The 25,427-nt window shown below is 39.1% G+C and overlaps 1 protein-coding gene across 6 annotated transcripts in view; it reads left to right on the top strand.

Annotated features, from left to right (window-relative positions):
* Positions 1 to 25,427, top strand: part of ENOX1 (ecto-NOX disulfide-thiol exchanger 1) — a 307,210-nt gene that overhangs the window by 187,577 nt on the left and 94,206 nt on the right. For 5 of the 6 annotated variants that reach the window (XM_066313327.1, XM_066313322.1, XM_066313323.1 and 2 more), the window contains 2 exons: positions 20,134 to 20,307; positions 22,022 to 22,228. The exons of the other annotated variant lie outside the window; for it this stretch is intronic. In XM_066313327.1, coding sequence (XP_066169424.1) covers positions 20,134 to 20,307; positions 22,022 to 22,228 — 381 coding nt within the window. The remainder of the gene's footprint in view (positions 1 to 20,133; positions 20,308 to 22,021; positions 22,229 to 25,427) is intronic. 6 annotated transcript variants of the gene reach the window in all.

The following is a 25,427-nucleotide window of genomic DNA, read 5'->3' on the forward strand; positions in this document are numbered from 1 at the left end:
CATAACAAGGCAACCTTTGTGAGTTCAAAGATGAGGAGAAGAGAGAGACAGGGTCACAGCAGACTCCTCCAACACAGATTTGCTCACAAAACAGGGAAGAAAGTGGTGTGCATTTCTAGGAGCAGACACTATCCCTGCCTGCCTTTTGCACAAACCAAGATTTGTGGGTAAAGCTTATATTGCTTCTTGGACCAACTCATGTAGATAGAAAAATATGCACCAGCCCTCTGATTGTCTGAGGCAACCAGGGGACTAAAACTTTAATTATAGCAGACAGTAAAAAGGTGAATTGAAAGGAAGGAGTAGTTTTTGCAGGACACTATAATTTTTCCCTCTTTATTAATCTTTTTATCTGCCATAGGCTTACCTATCTATTCCTTTATAAAATAATCACAGTGTCACCACTTCACTTTTAATATTCTCTTTATTTTACAGATGCCAACCAGCTTTTTTGTCTACCTGACTTAACATATCTAATTAAACTCAAAGGATGTTTGCTTCTCAGACCTGAACATGGACTTCTCTTTTTTTTTTTTCTGACTATACTGACCCATAGGCCTTGTCTTGCTTTTGCTTTTAGACCATTACAGCTACAGCAATACTGTTACGAATGTGTGACATTATCTTTAAAGTCACCCTCCAAATCCAGACCCACAGGATAATAGTCAATTTATGGCTGTAAGGAAAAGATCCCTCGTGTAAAAGATGTAGTCATCTTCCTAGGACAAAGCAACAGTTTGAACTAGATTTTATACACAGAAGACTTCTTTATTTCTTTATTCTTGCCCTGTGCCTCTTAGCCATTAATCTCTCCTATGGAAACTTGTCAAATACTTTTGGAAATTGAAACAAATATGCTACTTCCATACTTATTTTTCTTATCATTTATAAACACAATGTCTTAAAAAAAAGCCCCAGCTTCTCTTCCCATGCTCTGTATATTCTGAATCCCTTTTGCCTCATTCAAAAAGGACTGCTGTTCCATTTCAGTCTGACACATTCTTCATCTTGTCCCTTTTGCAACAGTTTTCTACTCAATGACTTTTTTGAAACTTTCATGTAATGAAGCTCTTCAATGTTTTAAACATGTCTGAAAATCTCATCCTTGTCAGTAAATGTCTTGGCTGTTGCCTGTATGCATAACCACCCAAGAATATAACAGTGTCTTTTCTAATGTGGCCTTACTGAAATGAGACTGTTCTAACTTGCTTCTCTAGTTCACAGTAATTTTTCCACTGAGTCTGAGATTTAATTCCTTTTTGTTGATGGTGTTTAATAAGGTAATGCAGTGATTTCTTTGTAGAAAAGAAGTACATGGTTCTGCCTCCCTGTTACTGGATGCCCAACATCAGTGACAAGGAAAGGCCTGTGATGACAGTAGGTTTCTGGCATAGCTTTTGAAAAGAGATAAAAATCTCCTTCAGGGGATGCAGAAATTGCTGTAAGTGGGACAAATCACTCTACGAAATCGTCACCTTTTCCACCTTTTCCTGATTTTCCATATGAGGAGGTTAAAGACTCCTGTCTGAGATGCTGTGGTTAGATGTTTTGGTGTTGGTGATATGAATCTTTCTGAATCTATAGAGAGGGCCCAGATTGGTATTATCTTCATTTCATCTGTAAGTGATTTCTACTATAAAGCTGCTGCATTTTTTTTTTTCCTCAGGGAACAAAGAAATCCCTCACAAAAAACCTCATCATTCCCTGATATTAGATTAGACCCAAGATGAAAGTAGATTTTTTTTCTTCAGAACTAGAATTGAATTACAGAAAGGGTTCCTGGATTGTGTCATCTCTGAGTTGTCATGTTGTTGCAAAACAGGGGAAGACAGAGAGAAAAATTCAATTTTCCTGGGATCAGCCTTGCTTTGTGGAGTTTCGATTACATCAGCCTTTGAATTAGGAATGTTGCTGTGGCATTTATGTCCTTGCAAGCTGTTGTGTTCATGGAGAACTGCAGAAAGTGGGCTGAGAAACAGAGGGAGCTGGGCAGAGGGTGGGTGAGGTTCCTCTCTCCCAAGGATTCCTGCAGGACCTCTGTGACAAAGCTAGAGGGAATGGGTACAGGCACATGGAAGAAGGCTGAGCTACCAAATCCAGGCCACAGTGGCTTTGAAGAAGTTGTCTTGGAGGCCCATGAGCTTACTTTGAAGGGCCATCATGAGAGACAGACTTGCACTTGCCTGTGCAGGTTGTAGGTAGCAACTTTCAGGGTTTGAAGCTGATACTTTGTATAGTTTGTCAATTGAACAGTTGTAAATGATTGCGCATTACATGTTAGCAGTGTTGTAGAATGAATATTTTGTGAGCATGGATGAGCTGAATGTGACTTTAGACATACACTCTGATGCCACTTCTCCACTAATTACATTTACAATTTAGAGCTGTCTGTAAGGGAGAAGAGCCTACTGTGCTTGTATTCACTGACAGAAAAAGTTTTCAAATCATCTTACCAGCCAGATGTTCTAAAGAAGAATTTGACAGTTGGTCCATAAATCAAGTCAAGCATTTCATCATTGTTCTCTTAGGTGCCTCTTGCATTTAAGCCTGTTTAGCTAAACACGTATATTTACTTAAGATGAACTGTAAAAATAACATCTGGAGATCTTTTCTCTGAAAGAAAATGCCAAAGGGTCTTACACAATGATCAAGCACATTTTATAAAAGTGTGGCTGGGATTTTGGAATTCAAGCTGAATAAATGTGCTTTCAGCTTTTGAGGGGATCAAGGGCCAGTATTATTTAAATGTTCTTTTTACTTTCGTAGCAGTCTGCAGGGAATGTGCTCTCACCAAAGAGTCCTTACATTTCTTATTCCATAATGAGTTTCTGTTTTCATCCTTGCCACCTGGGACCCTGGCACAGTCCTGCTAGTTACAGTGTAGTCTCACTGGTGGAAATGGATGTAAAGTGCAGTCCAAAATATTTATTTTAGAGTATTCTACTTTGCAGTAGGTTGCCATCAAAGGAGAATGTCAAAGAAGAAATTGCTGGGTGGTTTACCTTTTTATCTTACTTGTATCAGCCCTCTGCTTCTCATCTCCTCGCCATTTTTGTTTTTATTTGAGATCTATGAGCTTCTTTTATTCCTGAAGAGGCTTTCTTCCCCCACCCCCCGCATTTTATTTTTCTTAGAAAATCATTCTAATAAGTTGTGGTTTGCTGACCTTCAGAATTAGTATTACTATGCATTTTAGCTTTGCTGAGTATCAGTTTGGTCACTTTACTTTTTCACATTCAGTTCACAATATGACAGAGAATTCTGCTGAAATTTAACAAGCCCTAGGGAAAAACATTCAGTCAAGTGCAGTCAGATTTATGAAGTGGCAGATAAAGTGGGAAGGGTTTTCCATTACTTCTGCCACATTAGGTGTTTTTTTGATGGATGGTCTATGTCTCATCTGTGATCTGGAATGACGTCAATTCATGTGTGGAGGGGTACCATGACCCTGACTGTTCATGATAACATAAGACCTATAATCTGGAAATGTTGGAAAAGGTGGGGGCAATATTATTACACATGAATTCCTGGCTTGGTACCATAGTTATTTTGTGATTTAGTTCTCAGAAACACAACTTGTTTCATAATGTGAGACTGGCATTTAATCTGAGAAACCTGACTGTTTTGAGAATTGTACAAGGCAGCATGGAGCTGTTTAATGTTTAAGTGACAACAAAACATAAAGATGCTGGCCATAATTCTATCTGAAGTAGTATACTTTCCTGTGAAGCTCAGACAAGTATGTTCTTGATTTAAATATCTGGAACTACAGTACATGGTGTGAAACATAAATCCTTTCAGTGCTGGGACCCAGACACTAAAGGAGCTGGTTGGAAGCCTCTCTGAACAGCAGATTTATCGGCTGAGTTAAAAGTCCTTATGCTAGGCTTAGAAAGGACCTTTCTTAACCTCATCCTTCTGTCCCATTTCAGCAGTGCACATAAGCTATAAAGCTGCCTAAAATGTCAAAGGCCAAAAATTCACTGACGTGGCAAAGGTGGTTAAAAGGTGGCATTACGCAGAGCAGAGCACAGGGCACATGGCCCATTAGCAGCCTTTGTTAAGTACCACAGCCCCACAGAACTCAAAACTGTCCTGCAGCCACTTCTGCACACAGCGAAGGACAGAGCAGTTACTGGCAGTCCCAGGTGCTAAAATCCTCTTCTCTAGGCTTCCCTGAATACAGCTGTAGTACAGCCAAGAACATGACCCACAGAGCTAATCAGTTCAGCTGGTGTGAAAATACCCAAGCAAATCTACTGACTCAACCAGCCAAACCATATGGGCCGCCTACAGATTTTAAGCCATCCACCCCATGCCAACCTAGCTGATGGCATGGCCAGTTACTTCCCTTCTCTCCTCCTCCACCACTATCTTTATGTGCCTTTTCCTGTGCCCATTTGAGAACAACTGGGAAAGCTGAGCCTCTCCTGATGGAGAGGAGGGCAAGGGAGGGAAGATGATACCAGCTCTGACACATTCTCTCTTTGGCCCTGGAGTAGATGCAAAATGCTGCTATGGTCTGCCTGGCCTTTACTTACTGCTTGAAAAGCTGTTTTCTGCCTCCCTGATAAAGCTGGTGTTAGGTGAGGAGCTAACAGCTTGGTTCAGAGTGAACTAGATGTATCCTGGTCATGATGTATCCACTGTAGTCTGAAAAGTTGGTTTCTCTTCAAAACTCCTGCAGAGTGGAAATGTTTCAAATGAAAGGGTCAGCAAGCGAACAAAGCCAAACTTTTAGAACTTTGCAAAACTCTTCTAGGATTGTCATGAAAGATATTTTTTCCCATAAATGAGGAGAGAATAGCAAGACTTGGGGAAAATTCTACTTGCTGGCATTGTTGTTTTCTGTGTCCTGTTGTCGGAAAAAATCACAGGCAGAACATATGAAGCAAGACCCAATTAGCTGCTCCAGACCTGACAGGCTTTTAGGCTGCTCAGACAATCTTCTGATTTAACCACTATGATCTTAGCAAGTGTCACAAGGTTAGATTTGTCCTCACCAGCTAAGCTGGAAACCTCGCAGACTGAAGGCAAAGAAAGTACAAGGCAACTTTAGGTTTAAAGTTATAAAAAGCTGAAACGAATCATTTCAAATGTTAACAATAGCTGAGATCTTTCTGCTTTAACTCTTTCCTTATTTGCTGAGCAGAGACACAAACATAATCCAGGATGTTCATGGAAGATGTAATCCTTTGTGATTTCAGCTATTAAAGCCAAAAATAGACCTATTTTTCAGAGTATGAGTGAATATAATTTTATTCAAAGGCATAATTTGCCTGAATTTTCAGATAGAGTTTAAAGAGAATGGCAAATGTTACTGCTCCAATACAAAGGCTTTTCAATTCTGAAATATTACATCCTCCCTCAGAAGTCTGGAGGGGCTACAGCTGCTGAGACACAACATCAGGGTTTTTTAAATAATGAAATTAAAAAAAAACAAGGACTTTTCTCTGGGTCCATTTGTGCAGCAGTTGAATTGTTCAGACTAAAATTTTCCAGAGTATTTCAGCCTCAGGCAGATATTCAATGTGTAAAATTTCCGTCCAAACTGTTAATGATTGGCAAAGCTAAAAGCCACTGACAACTGGGTGTTGTAATAGGAAGTGTCAGACGATTTTAATAATAGATGACCCTGCCTCCTGTTCTATTACTTTGAACAATTTTGTTTTCCAAGGTGTATGATGTATTTCTCTGTGTGGTTTTTGTCTGCGTTTCTTTCTTTCTTTGTATTTTAATTCTGATAAGATCATCATTCAATTAAGTTTTATGTAACATGGAGCTTCATGGGAGTAATTCTTGTTGCAATTAGCAAGTGTTTCCACCTACCTGTTCTTCCTTTATAACCTCTTTATTTATTTCACTAAATGCTCCTCAGTTTTGTATCGTGTAACGGGGTCCACAGTACCTGTCCACCTCCCTCCTCTATAAAATTTCATGAGCTTTGTCGTGCTCCTACACAACTACCTTTTCTCCCCAGTGAGCAATCCAAGGCTTTTTCAGCCATGGTTCCTCTAAGCTACTTTATAATGTTCCTGATGATACTCATTGTCCTGTTTTTGCTGTGCTTTTATATTCCTTGGAGAGGATGGAGGGAGTAATACAGAGCATGGTATGCCAGGTGAGAGTCTGGGTTTTCTAAGAGGCTTGCAGTAATTTTCTCCTACCTTTTTCTTTTATCCTTTATCCAGGGGTAACCTTTAATTGGCTTCCCTGACCCCTTCAATGCACAGTGCCACACTGCCAGGTCTTTACTGCACAAGCCTTTCAGCCTGTCTTCTACGAAGAGACTCATTTTGGACTGGCTAGCACTGACATCCTTGTGCTCTCCTCTCTTCCTTGTCTTTGGTTCCTCTAAAATTCCTTTTATATATAAATAGGTATTTTTTTCAGGCAATTAGTTCTATGTCTGTTGGGTGTTTTTCTGTAACATTATTCTCTCTCTTTTCAATACAATTATTAACATTACCTCAAATCGCACCACATGTCTCAGATGGAAAGTGTTTTTTAGTTCCTGCACTTGAATTTCCATCTCTTTGGCCAGCTTCTGACCTGTATCAATCAATCAAGACAAGACCTTATCTTTCCCTTTATGCCTGCACAGTTTCTTTGACAGCCTCTTGGGAAAGACTTTATTAAAGAGTTTTTTTTTCAGTCTTAAATAATTACCCACTATTTATTGAGCATTGCTCAATTATGCTGCATTTATTGTACATCGCATTTTGAATACAACTGCACATTGCTCAGTTATGCTGTATTTATTGTACACAGAATTTCAAATACAACTACACCTTTATCCCCAACACATTTGCATGCTGTAAGTGTCTGTATGGTATTTTATATTACTTTACTACCAGAGATTGTAGCTGTACACCTTGTAAAACAAGGCTTAACAAAACCAGTGAAAAAGATTTGGGTTGGGTTTTCTTTTTCATATTTGAAAAAAAAAAAAAAAAAAAGCTAAAGATATATGAAGAACAATACTATTGTATATCCTTGAACTGACAACCAACACTCTGCCTATTTTCATCTTGGAACTTACTTTTACAGTTGACTTACAAACCTCTGAAAAAAAAAAGATTTTTAATAAAGCTATTGACAGAACTGTAGCTGTGGAAATGTATGGAGTGAGGCAAAAGAAGCATCTTAATGTGCATAACATATTCTAGCTCACAGTTGTTACAAAGAAATGCATTTTCACTAAAAATGGGATAAAGAATTTTTATAATTTGAAAGAAAGTCTGACATCATTTGGCTTTATTTTAATTTGTGAAAAAATAGATACTTCTTGAAATAATTAATGTATCTTTTGCTCTTGCTGTTTGCAAACCTTGCTTGGCAGTATTGTTAAAGACAGTCACATGTGGAGTGTTCTGATGGTAAATTGTAAACACCAAGAAGGGCAATTTCATTTCTGAATGGCAGGGTTGATTGTGTGTGAGTGTGAAATTGCTATGCGCTTAGTTCACTGCTCTGCATATTAGCAGCTGTACCTTCAGTGAAGGCTGCCAGAAATTGCAGATGAAATTTTCTAACAGCAAGAATTTTAAGTCACCAGTTTTGCACACAACCACTAATATAATCTTAATTAAAATTATGCACAGGAGATACAAAACCTGGATTCTTCCTTAATTGAATAAAAGTTGAGCTAATTCTGTGTGCACTGTCTCAGTCTGCTTCCTCTAGTATGTTGTTAATTTTTAAAAGTTCCTGATTTCTTTTCAGACAAGATTTTTTCTTATTAAACTAAGTAATGAAATATGACATTGTAAGAATGTTGTCAAGACTGCCACTTTCTGAAGTGAAATACAGCCCTTTTATTTTACCCACAATGAAAGACAAGAGCAATGCCTGTATGTTAAGCTATTTTGGAGGTAGAGAGATGCAAGTGTTCTTGGAAAGACTCCTTCCTCCTGTAAACATTTCTCATGGTTTTAGTCCCTTTTTTGGTGAAGAACATGCTGAGAGGTTTGTTAGAAAATAAAAGCTATGTCATAAGGAATTTATATTCCTTGATAAGACATGAGAGCTTTATACAAATGTTTCAAGATGTATTTTTTTTTTCTGGTTATTTGGAAGTTTCTTATTTACTCATCTAATTTTTACCTACTTTCTAGAAGACTCCAGGCAATGCTGTGATTGAGCTAAGCTAATGGCTGGCCAGAGAGCCCCAGCTGTTTTATATTTGGCCTAGTGTTCTCCACATGCTCAGCTCCAGTTTATTATTAGTTGAGGCATCCATTTCCCTGTGCTGTGAGAGACAGGAGAGATGGAAGGAGTCACTGGGGACCAGAGGCATTAGCCCACTTCTGTGCACCGCCCTGCAGAGGTCCCAGAGTATCTTAAAAGAACTTCAGGATGATTTAACCCATTCCAGCTGGCTGCCCCTGGGCTATTTGCCAAAATCAAGGTTTATTAGTCCGCACAGTTCCATTGATAATGGCTCTGGTAGTGAGGCCCCGGGGAGGGAGGCTACAGAGCAGCTGGCTACTCTGGCATCTCTAGCTGCTGCTGACCTTCCTTGTACTAGAGAAATGCCCAGATGGTGGAAAGAAGGGCTTTCTGCTCAGTGGGATATACAGAAGGAATGGAGATGAGCTGAAAAATTTATTCATAATGTGGTAATTATTGTACTTGTGCTGGAAAACTTCACAGTTGTGACCTGGATGTCAAAACTTGCAGAAATTTCTTTCTAAGTCTGCTAAAAGGTAACAGCTTTCAGTCATATGGACTACCCTTATTTACCTTAGCATGATGCACATTCTCCTCACACTGCTTTAATGTCAAGCCTCTTCTAAACTGGTCAATGGGATAATTACTGTACTCACATAGCATGAAGAGGAATTGCTGTATTCTGAAGCTAGGGTTGTCCCATTTTGGATTTCTCTACTAGCCATGGAGAGTACTCCAGTTACCACCATTGCTGGCCAGTTGGCCATTGAGTCTGGCTGCCTCAATGGCCAGACACTTCACAAACAGGCACTTCAGAGAGCTGAGAGGGCCCTTGTGCTTATATCATCAAGATCTACAAAAAATCATTGAATCATTGAATTCATAGATGGAAGGGGAATTCGAAACAGTGTCTTGAATTGCAATGAATGCATCAGAAAATTTTCAAACCCTGTGAAATTTGAGAAGCGAGGAGGTGACCAAAGGAAGCCTTCAGTAACTAAGAGATGTTTCAAAAACTGTAAGTCTAAATATCTTTAGCTCAAGCCCAATGCTACATTCATGAACTTACAAGCTGCAGATCAAGCATTGTTAACCTGTTAAAGTTTATAGCATTAATTTATTTAATATTTTCCACTTATTTATTTGTGTTTGAGAACTTGGGTTTACTAAGGAAAAATATTTTAAAAAATCTCTCCTGATAAACAACATACCCTGGTTTTATCTAGCAGACTTTATTACCTTCCCTTCTGGGAGGTCTCTAGCCAAAAACTGAAGGTGTTGCAAATCATTCAAAGATGAGGGTGTTGTGGATTATCCAAAGCTGGAGAAAAGAAGGTTGACTGAGAATTGTGACTAAATTTCATGGGGGTTTTTTTGCCCTTCTTCCTCCTTTGAATGTGGGAGGAATAATACTTTGGATGGTACTTTCCCTTTTCTTGGTTTATACAACTTTCATCCCATCCTCAATGCAAAGTGGTTGTTTAGTTGCTCATTGAGTCTGATTTTGCATCCTCTGCCATCTCTGTCTTAAGCGCAAGCTCCCTTGTCACTACAGATCACTCTCTTCCTCGCCACGTGGCCCCCCAGTGCTGGGGCTGTACCTAGCTGTGACCCCTGTGAATTCACAAATCCTTCTGGTCTGGAGGGAGCCGTGCTGCCCGTGGCCTGAGCCGACTCTTTGTTACGATACCTGCTTATGTGAGGGGAAAGAATGTAAAGTAAGGCACCTGCTTATGTAAAGCTAAATGGTGTTTCTCATGTTCCTGAAGAACTGGACTCACCAAGACTCTGTGTTTGCAGTGAGACCTAAGCACGTAGGACTGTTTTCAGGCTGCTGAGGTGCTAGATAGCTTTTATAGCAAAAAATCTAGCCCAAATAGCTTTGTCAGAGTGCATTGGAGTTTAAGATAGCTCTTTCTACAGACACTTGAGAGCATTACTTGCTGCTCTCAACTCTGGATTCTTTTCAGATCATGTTTTATGTAGCATAGTATTCTCAAGATAGGATTCTTGGTTAATTGTTAACCAATAAACAGTTTATTAATTCACCAAGTACCACCCTATTACTTACTCAACAGTTAGTTAATCAAATTCAAATCCAACATGTATTCTGCTCATGCACAGAGCATTCAAATATTGTCCTACAAGTTACTGCCATAAACTGTATGGAGGGCAAACTGTTCTAGTGGAGGATAATACAAAATATTGAAATTTCTTACTGCATTCATATGCAGACAGCAAATCTTTACCATATCTAGTATACTTAACCTTGTTCTAGTACTCAGTGGGTTAAAGATACAATAGATTTAAGAGTTTTGACACTGTTATTTAAATGATCTAGCATAAAAGAGACTAGGAAAATAGTACCAAGAATGATCATTTAAAATTATCACTTAAGTCTCTCTTTTGGTTGTTTGTTCAGGCTCTGGAAAGAGAAGCATGCATGTAGAATAACTTGGTTAAAATTTTGAAATATCGTCACTCAAGATTTTCCAGCTGATTTCACAGGACAACTTTCTGTCATCTCTTGTAATTGCACTGAAAGAAATACATCCCATGCAATAAAGCTCATTGGTATTTTCATCCAAAAATAAACCTGGAGGATGTACAAAACTTTCTCTGCTTTAGGAAGCCCCTGAGTAGCAGAGTGAGTGTTGGAGGTTAGAAAAATATTATGTGGAAGTGTCGCTTCAGAATGGCTCTGTTGTAGTGCCAAAATTGGAGAACTGCTGTTAGAGGCAGGTATCTGGGCTAGAGGGCTGGAAGGACCCTTCAGTCTGTCAGAGCACAGTTTTTGTTGTATTTCTGGGAGAACTTGACTGTGCAGCTGATACACCTTTCTGGGTTGTACAGCTTCTTTCCAGTTTTGGCAAGGCTGTTGTTGCTTCTGTGACCCTGGAAAGGCAAGGAGAGTGTTTGTATGCATTCCACAGATACAAGAATCCACACAGTAACTCCAGCTTAATAGCCAGAATTTCTTCCATGATTCATGAGAAAAATTAGTCCCTTTTGTTTTCATTTGGAAAATGTCCAATGGAATGTCTGAATTTCTTTTTTTTCGCGCATTTTCTCTGAGGTCACATTACTAACCAGAAGATGGTATTTTACCATCTCTTACACACTGAAAGCTTTTTATGTTTCATTTATTATAAGGGTTATATTTCAGTATTAGCATAGCCTGGGAATTAAATATTTTCCTGTTTCTCCAATTTCTTTTCAGTCTTCATTTACATCCTAGGAACTTATATCTTCCAATAAACTTTTTTTTCTTTTTTCTTCTTTGTGCCTGTACAAATGCCTCTCAAATTTCTGGAATACAGCACTTTCCTAGATATCAAGCAAGAAAAAATCCATTAACGTTCCTAGGCTGTGTAATCATGTTTTATTTATTTCTTTTCTCATTTTCTAGGGCTTTGAAGTGAAAGGTGATCTTGTTTTCAAGGAACATGACAAAGTTTTATTTTAGGAAGAGATTCATTTGGCAGACAGACTGAACAGCTTCCAGTGGAGCTTAGAGAGGCTACTTAGTTTGCCTAAGGCTAACCTTACTAAATAGTCCATTGTGATGAGCTCAAAATACAAGAAATGGAAGGAAAAAATCTCAGAATAGAGGAGGATTGTCCTAAGCAGCAAATAGTGAGTGTACAAAGACTTTTGAAAGTCAGGAAATAACAGCTGTGCACATTTTATAGCATATAGGCAATGTATTACATTGCATCTTGCATACTGGCCAGCCCCATATTTTTGCAAACCAGCTCAGGAGCCATTAATTGGGGACCAGGTGGCACTGTGCACAATTTGCATTTTTGTTGTTTTCTTCACAATGAACTTGTGACTGACCCCATGCAAGGAAGTGATTTATTGGTGAAAAGGTGGAAGAAGCCCGTTGTTCCTATTCAGTGGAAAGGTTCTTAAACAGCAGAGACTTTGGGAAGGTCAGTACTTTGGATGTTGTGAGGTGTTATAAACTCATGAATCCTTCAAAATCCTGGCACAGGCCAAAAGAGGCTGTGGATAAGGCATGGACAGAGAAATTCAGAAAATATTGTTGTCTTTTCCTCTTTCCCTCTCCTTCATCTCTTTCCCTGCATTTATTTTGATTTTTCTCTTCACAATTCTCCTTCTTTGCTATTTTTCTCTTTTCTACCACTTCAATTTTCATCCTCACAAGTTTCTGCTGCAATAGGAAGAGGGTTTTCCACATGGAAGAGCAGCTGATTGTGGATGGAGACTAAGATTAGTCACTTTTTTCCTGGTTTAGCTTCTTACACATGCAGCTGTCAGGCATTAAAAACTGACAAGCCATCATCAGATTCCCTCAGCAGTAGGTCCTGAGTTTTCCAGATCACTCTTGGGCTTGTCTGTCAGGTACTTTTTTGCAGACATGTTCTGAGAGGAAACTAAATAGGTCCACCATGCGCAGGTAGTGCCTGAAACCCCCCTGAGGTAAAAATGGCACTGGTGGCTATCCATAATCAAAAACAGTATTAGAAATAACATTAACATTGCAGATTTCTTTACACAACAGTGTTGAAATTGCACCTTTGGAGGAGAGTGGCATCCATTGTGGTAATGCTTTGTTGTATTATTATTATTTGTTATTCTCTCCTATTATTTGCATTGCATTAGAAGCTCTAAACAAGATTGAGGTCCTGTTGTGCCAAGCACTGCAGCAATAAAGGATGAACCAGGATTCACCCCATGATTTGCTTGTATAAAGAGAAGGTGGTTTTCTTTAATTTAGTCTTTGTCGTGTATACTGCTCTAAATATAGTGTTTGTCAAGTGATTTTGTGGGCAGGGATCAAGAGGAGGACAGATTTGCTTTTAGTGTTTTCAGCTACAGCATAACTAGCTCTGAAGAACAGCATCTAAAGTTTTGGGATTGTCTGCTGTAAACTATTCCTCTGTGCAGACATTGTGCTTTTCTTCAAAAAGCAAGTACAATAATGCAGCCCTAAAGCTTTGTCAGTGATATATGTCTCATAGAGGTAATTTTCAAGTGGCAAGTGTTTTGATGATGCTACAAGGGCTTTGTTTATGAAGTGGGTCTGGCAGATACTGTAGAGTTCACATAAATTATAAGTTCATTGATTATTAATGAGAAACATTCATCTGTGTTCCCCCTCACCCTCTGTTTCGTCAAATCTCCCTTAGAGACTTGTACTTGCTACAGACCAGGCTCTCTTTCACAGAATGTAGCTCTTGCTGATTGGTGTTAATAGAGATCCCAAGGACAATTGAGACAGCCAGAGGTCAAGAAGCTGATTTCCTGGCCCTTCTCAACTCACTCCTTTCCACTCCTCCAAATACACACCTTCACGTGTGCACACACACAGGAACACACACACAGCATTGATCCTGCACATCTTACTCCTGTTCCTGCAGGACTCCTGTGCTTACATGATCCTTTTTTGGTTGTGTTCCTGCAGCATCTCTCTAAGGGCATCTGCCCATGTCTTGAGCACTCAGTTCTTCAGCAATTCAGGACTAGAGGAGCACCTACAAATACATCTCTGCCCTGGCACTTACCTTCTCATGATTTTAAAAGGGGCCAAAATCAGATGTTCCATATTCATATTCCTTTGTAGCAGTTCCACAGAGACAAAGATCACTTTGCCAAACACATTGCAAAATATAAACGCAGAAGTGAAATCTGGAATCTTGTGGATAACGTGAATAGGGGATTCATGATCTGTCAGGGTGGAAGAACTAGAAGATGCACCTGGAACTGTCAAACACCTTGTTTTAGCAAAGAAAAGCAAGCACAGTTCCCTACTCAGTTGCTATTTACTAGCAAACTGTGAAAGCCACAGACACAAACAGGTTCCAGTGGATTCAAAATATAAGCAGCTACATTGCAGGATTTAGTAAAAAGGTGTAAATCAAGTTATATGGAATAGATGCCTGCTAGAAAGCATTGTTCAGTTATGATTTCTATCAATGCAAATATGAGGTATAATAGGTCAATGTATATGAGCTAAGAATATTTTGCTCTTTACCTGCTTATTTCTTATTCTAGTGCCCCAGTAGCATCTGCTGCTGGCTGCAGTAAGATGGTCCTTGCTCTGAGACAGGATGATGGTGGCTAATTGTGGTCAAATGGAGGAGCTGTCAGACACTTTTTACCCTGCCTTTGTTTATTGCTATGTGCCTAGAAGTTTACCAGACTATCCAGCATCTATTTTAGAGACAGACAACTGTCAAAGTTTAATGCTGTCTAAACTGGTCAAGAAAATGTATTCAAAGATGCTGATGAAAGAAGCCCTGAATATTGACCAAATGAGTCACTTCCACCAAAAGCTTTGTGAAACTCAGAAGATGCTAGGAATTAAATGTCAGTGATCCAGCCTTGATCTCTAGCTGGCAGCTGAATATGCATTCTTATTTACTTATAGGGAAAAGATTAGATTGTGATGATAATAAAGCACATGTAGGCTGCAGAGTTTTGAGGGAGAATTTTAGATAAAAATACAAAACGTTTTTAGAGTCACTCTTCCTTACTCTAATAAGGTACTTTCTTTATTTCAAATAAAAAAAAAAGCATCAATTTATTTTCTAGTGACAGTATATATATATATATTTATATATTTATATATATATGTATACACATATGTATGTATCTATATGTGTGTATTTGCTATAATGGAGGCAGATTCTCTATTAGATTTGCTCTTTTTCAGGAAAATTTCAACTTTTAGAAATCAACTTAATATTCATTCTCAAAATACTCAGCAATGGTGCTTCTGAAGTACACATTCAAATATCTGGTCTCCAGAATCTCTTTTTTCCCTCCACAGAAAACAAAGTTTAACAAGCATCTTAATACATTTACTACTGGCTGCTGTCAGAACTGTCCTAGTCCTTTCAGTTCATGTTGGCATTCCCTAGCAGAAAACAGACAATTTTTTAGGTATAAAACTATCATTCCAAGGCCATGGGAACCTTTTCAATGTTTATTAGTTTTGTTCATTGTTTTGTGCTCAGATCAGTGTTTTCACTGCTCAGCATTTCTCTGTGTGTTTGACCAGCAGATCTGAGGCACATGGCTGATGATGATGTCCACGGTGGTAACCTTCCATGTGTGGGTGCAGGGGATCACAAACAAACCTCTGTTTTGTGGATGTTCTTGTGCATCCAACAGAAATACAACTTGGCAGCTGTCATAAAACTCCACAGAAACAACTGGCAGTTGCAGGCAAAAGAAAAAAAAGAAGACACACCCATGAGCTAATACTATGAATTGTAGAGGAGACTATCCCTTAAAAAGTGATTTTGAGCAGTTAAATACCTTGTGGCAGGGGCTGGTGGAAATGTGGTGGTAACTTAATATTGGCAATGGAGTGAAATACTCAAAAGCTCAGCTGGCAAGAGTAAACATCCTTGTTACCTGGGCAGAGCAGTAATTTGGCAAAAAACCATAAGGTGATTCAGACAGCAACTGTTGCCAAAGAAGGAAAGGAGGATGATTCTACAAGATTGTGTGGTTATTTTTATGGAAGACAAAGTTGTTCCTGCCCTTCCAAAATGGACCCTAATAAAAGCAGTCATTTTACACTGCTTACTGTGTTAGAATGTAGTTTTCATCTCTTATTCCACTTGAAAGAGAAAAAAAGCTTTAAAAATTACTCCATGTGTTCAAGGTTTTTCTTACTGCCTCTCTGACTGCCAATTTCAAATATTTGCTTTCCAGAGGTTTTTGTTGTTCTCCATCGTGCCAATTTCTTATCAGATGAAACAGGAATTAACTTGTTTTGCCAAATTTAGGCAGAGCAGAGACTTCAAAATATTGATGTTAAATACTTTTTTTCCCTATACAAATGTGTGAATTTTCAAGCCTTTTGTACAATATCCACAAGGACTCTAACTTGATCAATGTGTGCTTTTCCATTCTTAAAGTTCTTCATCATCTCTGATTACTTTCCATTTTAGTGGTTTCATTTAGTAATTTTTTATTAACATTTTTAAATGAAAATTTTGTCTCTTCTTCCAGATTATTTTTTATAATTTATAAACCCTTTCCTAGCTGCATAAGTATATATAGATCCCTTTAAAAAGAATGCCATTATCACTGAAAGCATAAAATATTGCTTTTTTAAGTCTTCAGATGTGTTGCATGTAAATATAAAATATCTTTTTGTTTAGTGTAACATATTAATGTCTACAGTATCTTAATAATCATGTCTTTAAGGGGATCTGTTTAAAAAATAATACATGGGCAGGATTGATTCGTATATTTGGAAATCCTTGCATAACTCTTACCATTCTCTTTCATGGTGAAGACCAACAATCTTACCAGTTAATTCAACAGGAGTTGCCTCCAGTGCCAAGTTTGGTGTCCTGGCCCTACTCCAGAGAGGCATTTTGCCAGGATGTGGAACAGCCTGCAGTGGTGGTGCTGATGGATGATCATCCCTTGTTTCTAGACAAGAGCTATATATCCAACTTCTATTATTGCACCACTCAATAGCATTAATATAGTTAAACTTGGGATTCTTCTAGATCCTATCACAGATGTGGCAAATTTATTGACTTTCTTTTCCAGTGAGTTTATTGTTCTTTTTTCTCTGCGCCTCAGAGTCCAGACCAGTATTTCCTTTGGACACTCCATCTATAGTCTCTTGTCATGATTTGTCAGCAATATCCAGGTGGCATGCATCAGCTTCTCTGGAGGTGCAAGCACCACCAGTCCTTTCAAGGGTCCAAACAAGAGCTCCACACTTTAGAAATCCATCTGGATTTTCCAACACTGCAATGCATAGTAATAGTCTTTACTTTTCAGAGAATGATTTTCATTTCCAGGGTGTTCAACTGTTCTTACCTGTGCATCCTCTCTGTGCTCATGCTATGTATGAAAGCATTTAATTCTCAATTTAACACACTGGGAGAATGAAGCAACTGATTCAAGAGGACAGAGAAAGTAAACCTGGGCAGGGTTAAAATCTGTTCATGCCTTCAGTAGTCTTACTATTGACCTTAGCAGGGCATGGATTAGTGCCTGCAAGATGTGGAATTAGATTTCAAGAATTATTGACTGACTCCTCTTCAGTATACTTTAGCACAGTCACCTTCTGAAGGCATGGAGTCCCAGCACTCCTAGAAGGACATTCCATGAGTGTTGGACTGGACCCCAGAACTTTGCTCATCCTCTTGCAAATTGATTCTAGTTGTAAAAGAAACTGATGACAAAGCCATGTACTTATTTAACACAGGCAAAGTTACTTACAAAGTCACATTTCCTTGGATGTGCGAGGAATTAGTGGCAAATAATTTTCTTCTGCTTACTTTACAAACCTGTTCTGATTAGCATGCAGCCTAAAAGCTCTCCCTCCCCATGCCCAGATTCACAGTGTTTGTGGACATGAGTTTCCCTGTGGCCATCTCCCTTGGATTTGTTTTTCTCTGTGTCTGCATGACTGCCAAAGGAAAAATCAGAAAACTGTACCTGATTGAAACCTGCCATCTTTACTCTGGATGAGAGCATGTGCTTGTGGTTTGGGTAGAGTTTGCTGTTATTTCATACCACTAGCCCTGGAGAGAAGCTGAAATGTATCTAGTGGTTGTCTTAAGGTTGTCGTCATTGCCAGATGATGATCTTTTTCCTTGGCTGTGACATGGGGGCCTGAAAGTTACTTATGGGACAGGGCGAACTTGGCCTTCTGTCCATCATCTTGTACCCGTGCCTCAGAATGCTGCAGCTCTCCTGTGAATATTGGATTCAATATGAAGTTTCATATCTGGCTGTGACTGTAGTGGACCCTACAGTTGTCCAGAGGGATGGACAAAATGCCTCATTTGGCATCTCCTGATCCCAGGAGTGGACTGATATGGCACAGTGTGTTGGGTGCTAGTGTGGTGACCTGGTTTGCGTGCCACTGAACTCTATGGGATGTTTTAGCAGCAAGTAGCAATGATGGAGTTACACCCACAGCCAGAGAGTGCTGCACAGGATGGTCTTCTGTGACTGTCAGAAGCCTGACTCGTAAAAATGAGATTAAGATTATTAGCATAGCCTAAAGACTTCTTTGAATTATATGTTGCCCTTTTACCTCTAACTTTATCTCCCGGCATTCACCATGAATATTTAATATATGGCCACCACTGCATCTTGCAGAATAAACGACAGGCTCCAAGTCTCAAAGCTAAATCTGAAAAGCAATGCATATACATCCCTACTGAAAAAAAAAGGCATCACACCCAGAGCAAATCCTTTTCATAAGCCACTTATAAAAAAAGTAATGTAATATCATGACTTTTCATTAATACTAGTCTTCACTAAGCCTAAAGCAAATCCTTGCTTACGGTGCACTTGCTACGCTTGTTGTACAGGACTGCCTGAAGGTGGTGAGGGCTCACAGTCAGTGCAGGAAGAACAGGGCGTGTGCAGTTGAGACAGATATGAGCTCTCTTAGAGGAGTTCTCAGTCCTCGGTTGTCCTTCCCGGAGAAGATGATTAGGGATGTTCCACAGGAATAATAATGCTAATTTTCAGCCCCCACAGAGTGCTTTACACCTGCAAAGTGCTATAAAAATGTGAGCTAATACTCGCCAGTAAGTGAGTATTGCAGTGTCTGTTTTGCAGATGCAGAAATGAAGATACAGAAAGGTCAGAGGGCTGACCCGGGGCCACATAGCTTCTCAACAGCAGATTTAGGATACAGAAACTGGTGTCTCTCTAGTCACATTTCATTAATCATGCTGCCTTTTTAAAATTAGCTCAAATCTCGTGTATGTATGTATATATACATATATATATATATGTCTAAAATGATTGAGAAGTTGTTTCTCTCTTCGCTTCTTGAAAATAAACAAGCTCCTGAGCTACCAAACCCCATGTTTACACGTATCATTAAATACTTTCCAGTTGCTAGCCAGAAAACTCAGCAGAAAATCTGTAGAACACCAAAGTAACTCTCTTCTTTTAAATAATTGATGATGCCAAATAGCAGCAGTGTTATGCCAACAAAGAGATCGGTCTCTCAAAATATTTTATTCATTATGCCTCAGGAAACCCAAAGCCTTGTTTTTAACGAAAGCGAATTTCAGAAGTTGGCTCCCAGTTCCTCTGAAACATCTGCTTATTACAATTCTTGGTGTTAAAGCACTGGTGCTCCCCAGTAAATCTTTCAGCTTTAAGTAACACGTATGAAAGTCTTGGCAAAGAGATCAGTAAGGAGAAAAAGCAATGCTTGCCAAATACTCATTTTACTTTATGAGGCTGTAGTGGTATATGTTAATAGTACATGTGTTGAGGAGAATCTACTAATCCGATTAAATAACAGGGCAAGAAGGAATTAATTCCAAGGTTCAAAAAGACCCCATTCTTTGCAGCTGAAAATTTATATTCCAGGGTAAAATGATTAGAAGTCTTGGCTAACTAGACTTCTACAAAGCAGCCAGAAATGAATCTTTCTCTGTATTGTTTGTAAATCAAGGTCACTTATGTGAGAAGGCTGTGTTGAGATAAATCTGTCTGACAATTAGATGGAGAGGACATATCAATGTTAAATTATATTCTTTGTACGCTTTGGGCAGAAAGCAGTGTAAACACCACAGTAGCATTATGAACAGAAAATTGCATTCCAGATAATAACAGATATTCATGGTGCATGGTTTTACACGTTAATGTGCTACGTTTTACTCAGTCATGTTAATATTTTAGATTATGTAACATTCCCTTCTTTATGCATAGCTTATTTCTTTTCGCTGAGAATGCAGCTCCCTCCTCCTCACCCCCTCCCCCTCTTCCTTTCTGTTTCTCTCTCTGTCTATCTCTCTTCTCCCTATTTCTTTGCCTTTTTTTTCCCCCCTATTTTTCTTTTTCCCCTCCTCCTAATTCTCACAGTGATGCTTGTGGAAACAAACAAGGAAAACAAACTTAAAGTGAAACTGTCTGTACAATAAAATTTTAACAGGTAGTTTGAAGATTTATAAGCCAGGATTTTATGTTCTATACTTACAGATTCAATCTGTGTACCAGGCTTTGATCCAAGCCTTAGCATGATGACTGGAATCACCCCGATTAACCCAATGATACCAGGCATGGGGTTAGTGCCACCACCACCACCAACAGATGTGCCTGTAGTCAAAGAAATAATTCACTGCAAAAGCTGCACACTCTTCCCTCCAAACCCAAGTAAGTGGTTCTGAAGAAAGAATGTTACTTTCCTAAATACATTCATTGTGTGATTTTTTTTTTAATCTAATAACAGTTATTCATTTTAGTTACAGGCCTGTGTTTTCCTCTAAGGTCTATTCTGTGTGTAAAAGCATGGTATGGTATAAGAGCATCCTTATTCACCTCTGTAAGGTCCCGTAAAAAAACCTACGCAGCTTGTACAAAAAAGAAAAATACTTAAAGAAAGGTGTCACAGCCCAAAGATCTACACTGCTCATAGTTGATACCTGTCTTTCCTGTAAATCAGGATGTCACAAAACATTAAGCTTATATGGTGCTGTTCATCTCTGGGTTCCCCTTCAGGTGCCTGTAGTTAGAGGGGCCAATCCAGGGGACCAATCCATGCCCCTGAACACACCTTGCACCCCAAACTGCCTCGCTACAGTCGCTTTTTGAGGGAGACTGAGGGACAGGGGGCTGTGCCTTCTCTTCTGCCATTTTTCAGGAGGTTCAACGTGGCAGATGAGTTCCTTCTTCTTTTTGAAAGCAGGGACCAGGTTCCCTCCTGTTCCTTCTGTGACTGTGCAAATGGAAAACTCTTCCCACTGACATACCAGCTCAGGCACAAACCCTGATTTTGTGTGTTGGCCCCATGAGTTTCAGAGCCATCATACCAGTGATTTTCACTATCACTGCGAAATGAGAACATTAGGCAAATATTCAGATGCTCTGGATTTGCAGTGTACCCAGATCACAGTTTAATCAAACTGGTAATGTATGTGAGTATGTATGTATGTATATATATATGTACACTTTAAGATTGTAACCTCCTCTACTCTGTTAAAGGGCCAAAAAAGTCATATTAGTCAGATTCCTTCTTAGAGAATTACTTTCACTGTGTATAAACCAGGTGAAGTGTTATGATAGCTTTTATTTTTTATACGGCTTTCAAAAATTTAATTGCTTTTCCGATTTAAGTGTGTATACATTCTCTCTGTATATACATGAAAGTAGCATTTCCAGCTACTCCACCTCATGAGCACTTGTAAACAATGAGGTTATCCTTCCCCTGTGCTGGCGTCTGCTCCATTATCTGGCAACAAGACAAAATAGATAACCAGCAGAGTGTTTTCATCATGCTGTCACTTTGTGGTGTTTCCCACTTTGATTTTCTGTTTGCTGTGCTCCTGTACTCTGAGACAGAAATGAAATTATGCTAATACCAGGGGAAGGTGTCCAGCCCAAGAGCACAGGGTGTACGCAGCATGGGCTTGCTCACAGCCCACACACTTGGTGAGCGTGGTGAGTGATGGATGTGAGCCAGAGATGGCGCAGTTCAGGCTTTGAATGCACTGCACTAGAACCTGAGATCTGTGCTCAGGGTCAAATCAGTTGCAGAAGCTCCTCTGCTTTGAACAGAATGTTTTTCTGGTCTTGTGTGGCTGTATAGGGAAAAGAAAAACCCTTTAAGACCACGCTGTCTGTCCTGGAGAACAACCTGAAGCAGCAGGAATTAGTGTTTGAAGTACCACCTAAAGCTTGAAAGCATTTAGATTCAAGTAATCAGTTTTGGATAATCTCTGCAATATTCAATTATTTCACTTGTCCCTCTCTTATGCCTCTATACTATGTCAAATAACTGTTGCTGCCTAGAACTGATTAAAGGGGTGAATTGAGCCAACAGATCAAAAGACAAATTTTGTATTCCAATGTGATTTCTGTTTTGACTTAGATCTTCCACCACCTTCAACAAGAGAGAGACCTCCTGGGTGTAAAACCGTGTTTGTTGGAGGATTACCAGAAAACGCAACGGAGGAAATTATTCAGGAAGTCTTTGAGCAGTGTGGAGATATCACAGCAATTCGGAAAAGCAAGAAGAATTTTTGTCACATTCGTTTTGCAGAGGAGTTCATGGTTGATAAAGCCATTTACCTTTCTGGTACTTCACATTCTTTAATGGATTTTCCTTGCTTCTCATTTGTATTTTGTGGTGCTAATGCTTGCTTATTTTTCTTAGCTTTTATCTCCGCAAGTCTTCCTTGAACTCAGTGGCTGTAGCATGGAGTGGCAAGGGGCAATTCTGTTATTTCTCTCTGTCTGCCAAGACTCATGCATGGTGTTGTATGTACTTACCTGGGAGCACATTTTCTGCCATCCCACAACAATGCAGCAGATCCTGAAATTCACTACAGAACAATCTCATTTTGTATTTATACATGTTTCTATAGTTTTGCTCACAGGTTGTGGAAAGAGGAGGGCAGCAGGCCAGGAACTCTGCTGTTTTTTAGTGCCAATTTTTCTGATAGGCTGGTAATTCCACTGGCATATTTTTATAGATTTGTAGTGCAGCCTGAATAAAGTCTGTCTTTATGCATGCATGTATTCAGCTATGACAAGGGTTAGATTCTGAGCCTCATCTGTAGGCTATGTTTGTTGCCTCCCATGACAATGAGTGCTGCAGAAATTACAGGGTGTAAAATTTCAGAATCTCTTTATTTTCCAACAAAGGAATAGACAAAAAAACCTAAAACAAAACAAAACAAACAAACAAAAAACCCAAGGAAACAACCCTCTCCTCCTCCAGTCTCTAATTCATGGCAGGAAAAAAATTAAGAAAAACATGGAAAAAAGTCTGTTTTCACATTTTTTGGCTTTTGTGACTGTCAGTGTCCTTTAAGGTTAATTTCCTTCATTTGAGATTGACTTGCTAAACAAGTCCTTTTTCACCTTATAGAGTTGGATCACATGCCTTATATGTATTTGTCTCCACTCCACAGGCTGGCTCATCCATCTTTCTGGGTCCCAAAGGGACTCAAAAGCAATGATTTGCCTCACAATTGTAGTGTAACACTTTCAACCCATATGCAATGTATTCTTGAGTAAACAAGGTCCAGGGACTGCTCCTTGGCCTAAACAAACTGACATAGACCCACTCTGTCTCAGGTGACCTCAAAGCACCCACTAGGACCATCCTTTTGAGCCTGGGAGAGAGTTAACAACCCAGAATTCTTCTTTGAGCTCCCACCCTGACCATCTTCTGTTTATCAATAAGGACAGAATGTCAGCATCCTGTAGGTGTCCATAGGAAGCTTGCACAGGGAAACACAAGCTGTCTCTCAAATCACCATTAACTATATATAGAAGGAAAGAAAGAGAGAGAGAGAGAGAGAGAGAGAGAGAGAGAAAGAAAGAAAGAAAGAAAGAAAGAAAGAAAGAAAGAAAGAAGAAAGAAAGAAAGAAAGAAAGAAAGAAAAGAAGAAAGAAAGGAAGAAAGAAAGAAAGAAAGAAAGAAAGAAAGAAAGAAAGAAAGAAAGAAAGAAAGAAAGAAAGAAAGAAAGAAAGAAAGAAAGAAAGAAAGAAAGAAAGAAAGAAAGAAAGAAAGAAAGAAAGAAAGAAAGACCTAGCTCTTTTGTTTCAGAAAGGTTTTCCTTAGGGTTTTTAGGTTGTTTGGGGTTTTTTTACTAACTTGACACTTGCTTTAAATCCAAAATCCAAATCTGAAGAACTTGAAGAACTACAGAAAATCATGAGTTTTATGGGGTCTATGTAAAGATTTCTTTGAAATACTGTTGTATATTCAGGTTTGTTCCAGATCTTTATTCCACTCTGGATTTTTTTTTTCACTTCATTTCTTCTGGCCTCTCTTCCCCCGTTCTCTGTTCCTGATTTCCATATTTCTCATTTATTTGTTTATTCATGTAACTTCTAAAATGCTGTAGATCATTGCAGCAGATTAGAGGTATCATACATAAGCAGTAGCACATTTACCAGCTTTCAGCTTCTGTTTAGGGGACTCTCATAACAGAACAGAAGAGAAGTACACTGGATTCAGTAGGAACTGGTATTACTATATAATGATAAACAAAGAAGTGGCAAAAAAGAAAAAAAAAAAAAGCTAAAAAATGTTCAGGCTGCCAGACTGGGCAAAAACCAGTGTTCCTCTAGCTAAGTTTCCTATTTCTCAGCAGTTTGCTGCACCCTTTGCTTCACTTCAAGTCAAGTTTTATTTTAATTTCATTTGCCTTACATCCTGAAGGACCATAGAGGTAGGAAATTCTGTGTGCTGCCATGTGTCCTCATTCATAATGCACCAGAGTGCTCACTCAGAAGATGGGACATGAGTAGAAACGGACGTGAAAGACTCCTTTCCTCATTCTTCCTCATTCTGAATTTTCTGCAAATATACTTCCAAGCTCCTGGTCCATCCTTCCTTCCTTTGTCACAGTCACACTGCTGTCTGTGCTTCCTCTTACCTCTGCTCTGCAGCCTCCCTTCCCATCCATTTTTTCTTTCCTCCAGACTTATTGTCTCCAACCGGATGAGGGAAACTAACAGTGGAACTGACAGGGATGAGAAGGAAATGCAGGAGCACTCTAGCCAAGTTCCACTTCTTTTTACCATGGCTGCTGAATCTGAAGATGAAACATGGAGCATAACTGTCATCTACCACTCTAGGGAGGTCTGGCACTAGGCAGGGCACATTTTCCTTGTCCTGAAATATCAGGGGGGATTTTACCAGTCTTTATTCCATTCTCAAACATAATATATTCTGAAATGGTGTGAACAAAGCATATTTTTAAGCATTTTATTTTCCCTGTAAGAGACAAAAGAGATGTTCAAATATAGTATGTGTGTTATATTAGGGGAAAATCATGCCTTTGATATTTCTAGTATAATGATAATTTTGTCTACCTAATCAGTTTTATCTGTCTACCCCATCTAATCTCATCAAGTTTTGCATTTATCCCATGCTTATCATCAGAATAGAGCAAGTGATTACAAAATCCATCAAGCAGTTTAATCACTGGGTATTTTTTCCTTTGTATTCCCAAGTAAATGTGTATGAGAAGGGAGACTGGAAGATGAGTAGAAGACTATGATAAAAATGTCAGCTTGAGGAAGGCTAGGTTTCATTTAACCCTTAAAGATGTATTTTGATCTCTCAAGGAAAAGACTTTCTAAAATCACCATACCAACCCATGAGAAAGCTCTTTCTCAAAACTGTATGTACTTACTCTTTTGGCTGATAATTCAGTAACTCCTGCAAATATTGATGGTCCCAGACTTGAATATATGGGACAAAGAGGTGTCAGGAGACAGAGCTGTTTATACCCCCAAAGCCTATGTATGCATTTTTC

The sequence above is a fragment of the Sylvia atricapilla genome, chromosome 2, assembly GCF_009819655.1.
Source record: "Sylvia atricapilla isolate bSylAtr1 chromosome 2, bSylAtr1.pri, whole genome shotgun sequence".
In the NCBI taxonomy this organism is placed as follows: domain Eukaryota; kingdom Metazoa; phylum Chordata; class Aves; order Passeriformes; family Sylviidae; genus Sylvia; species Sylvia atricapilla.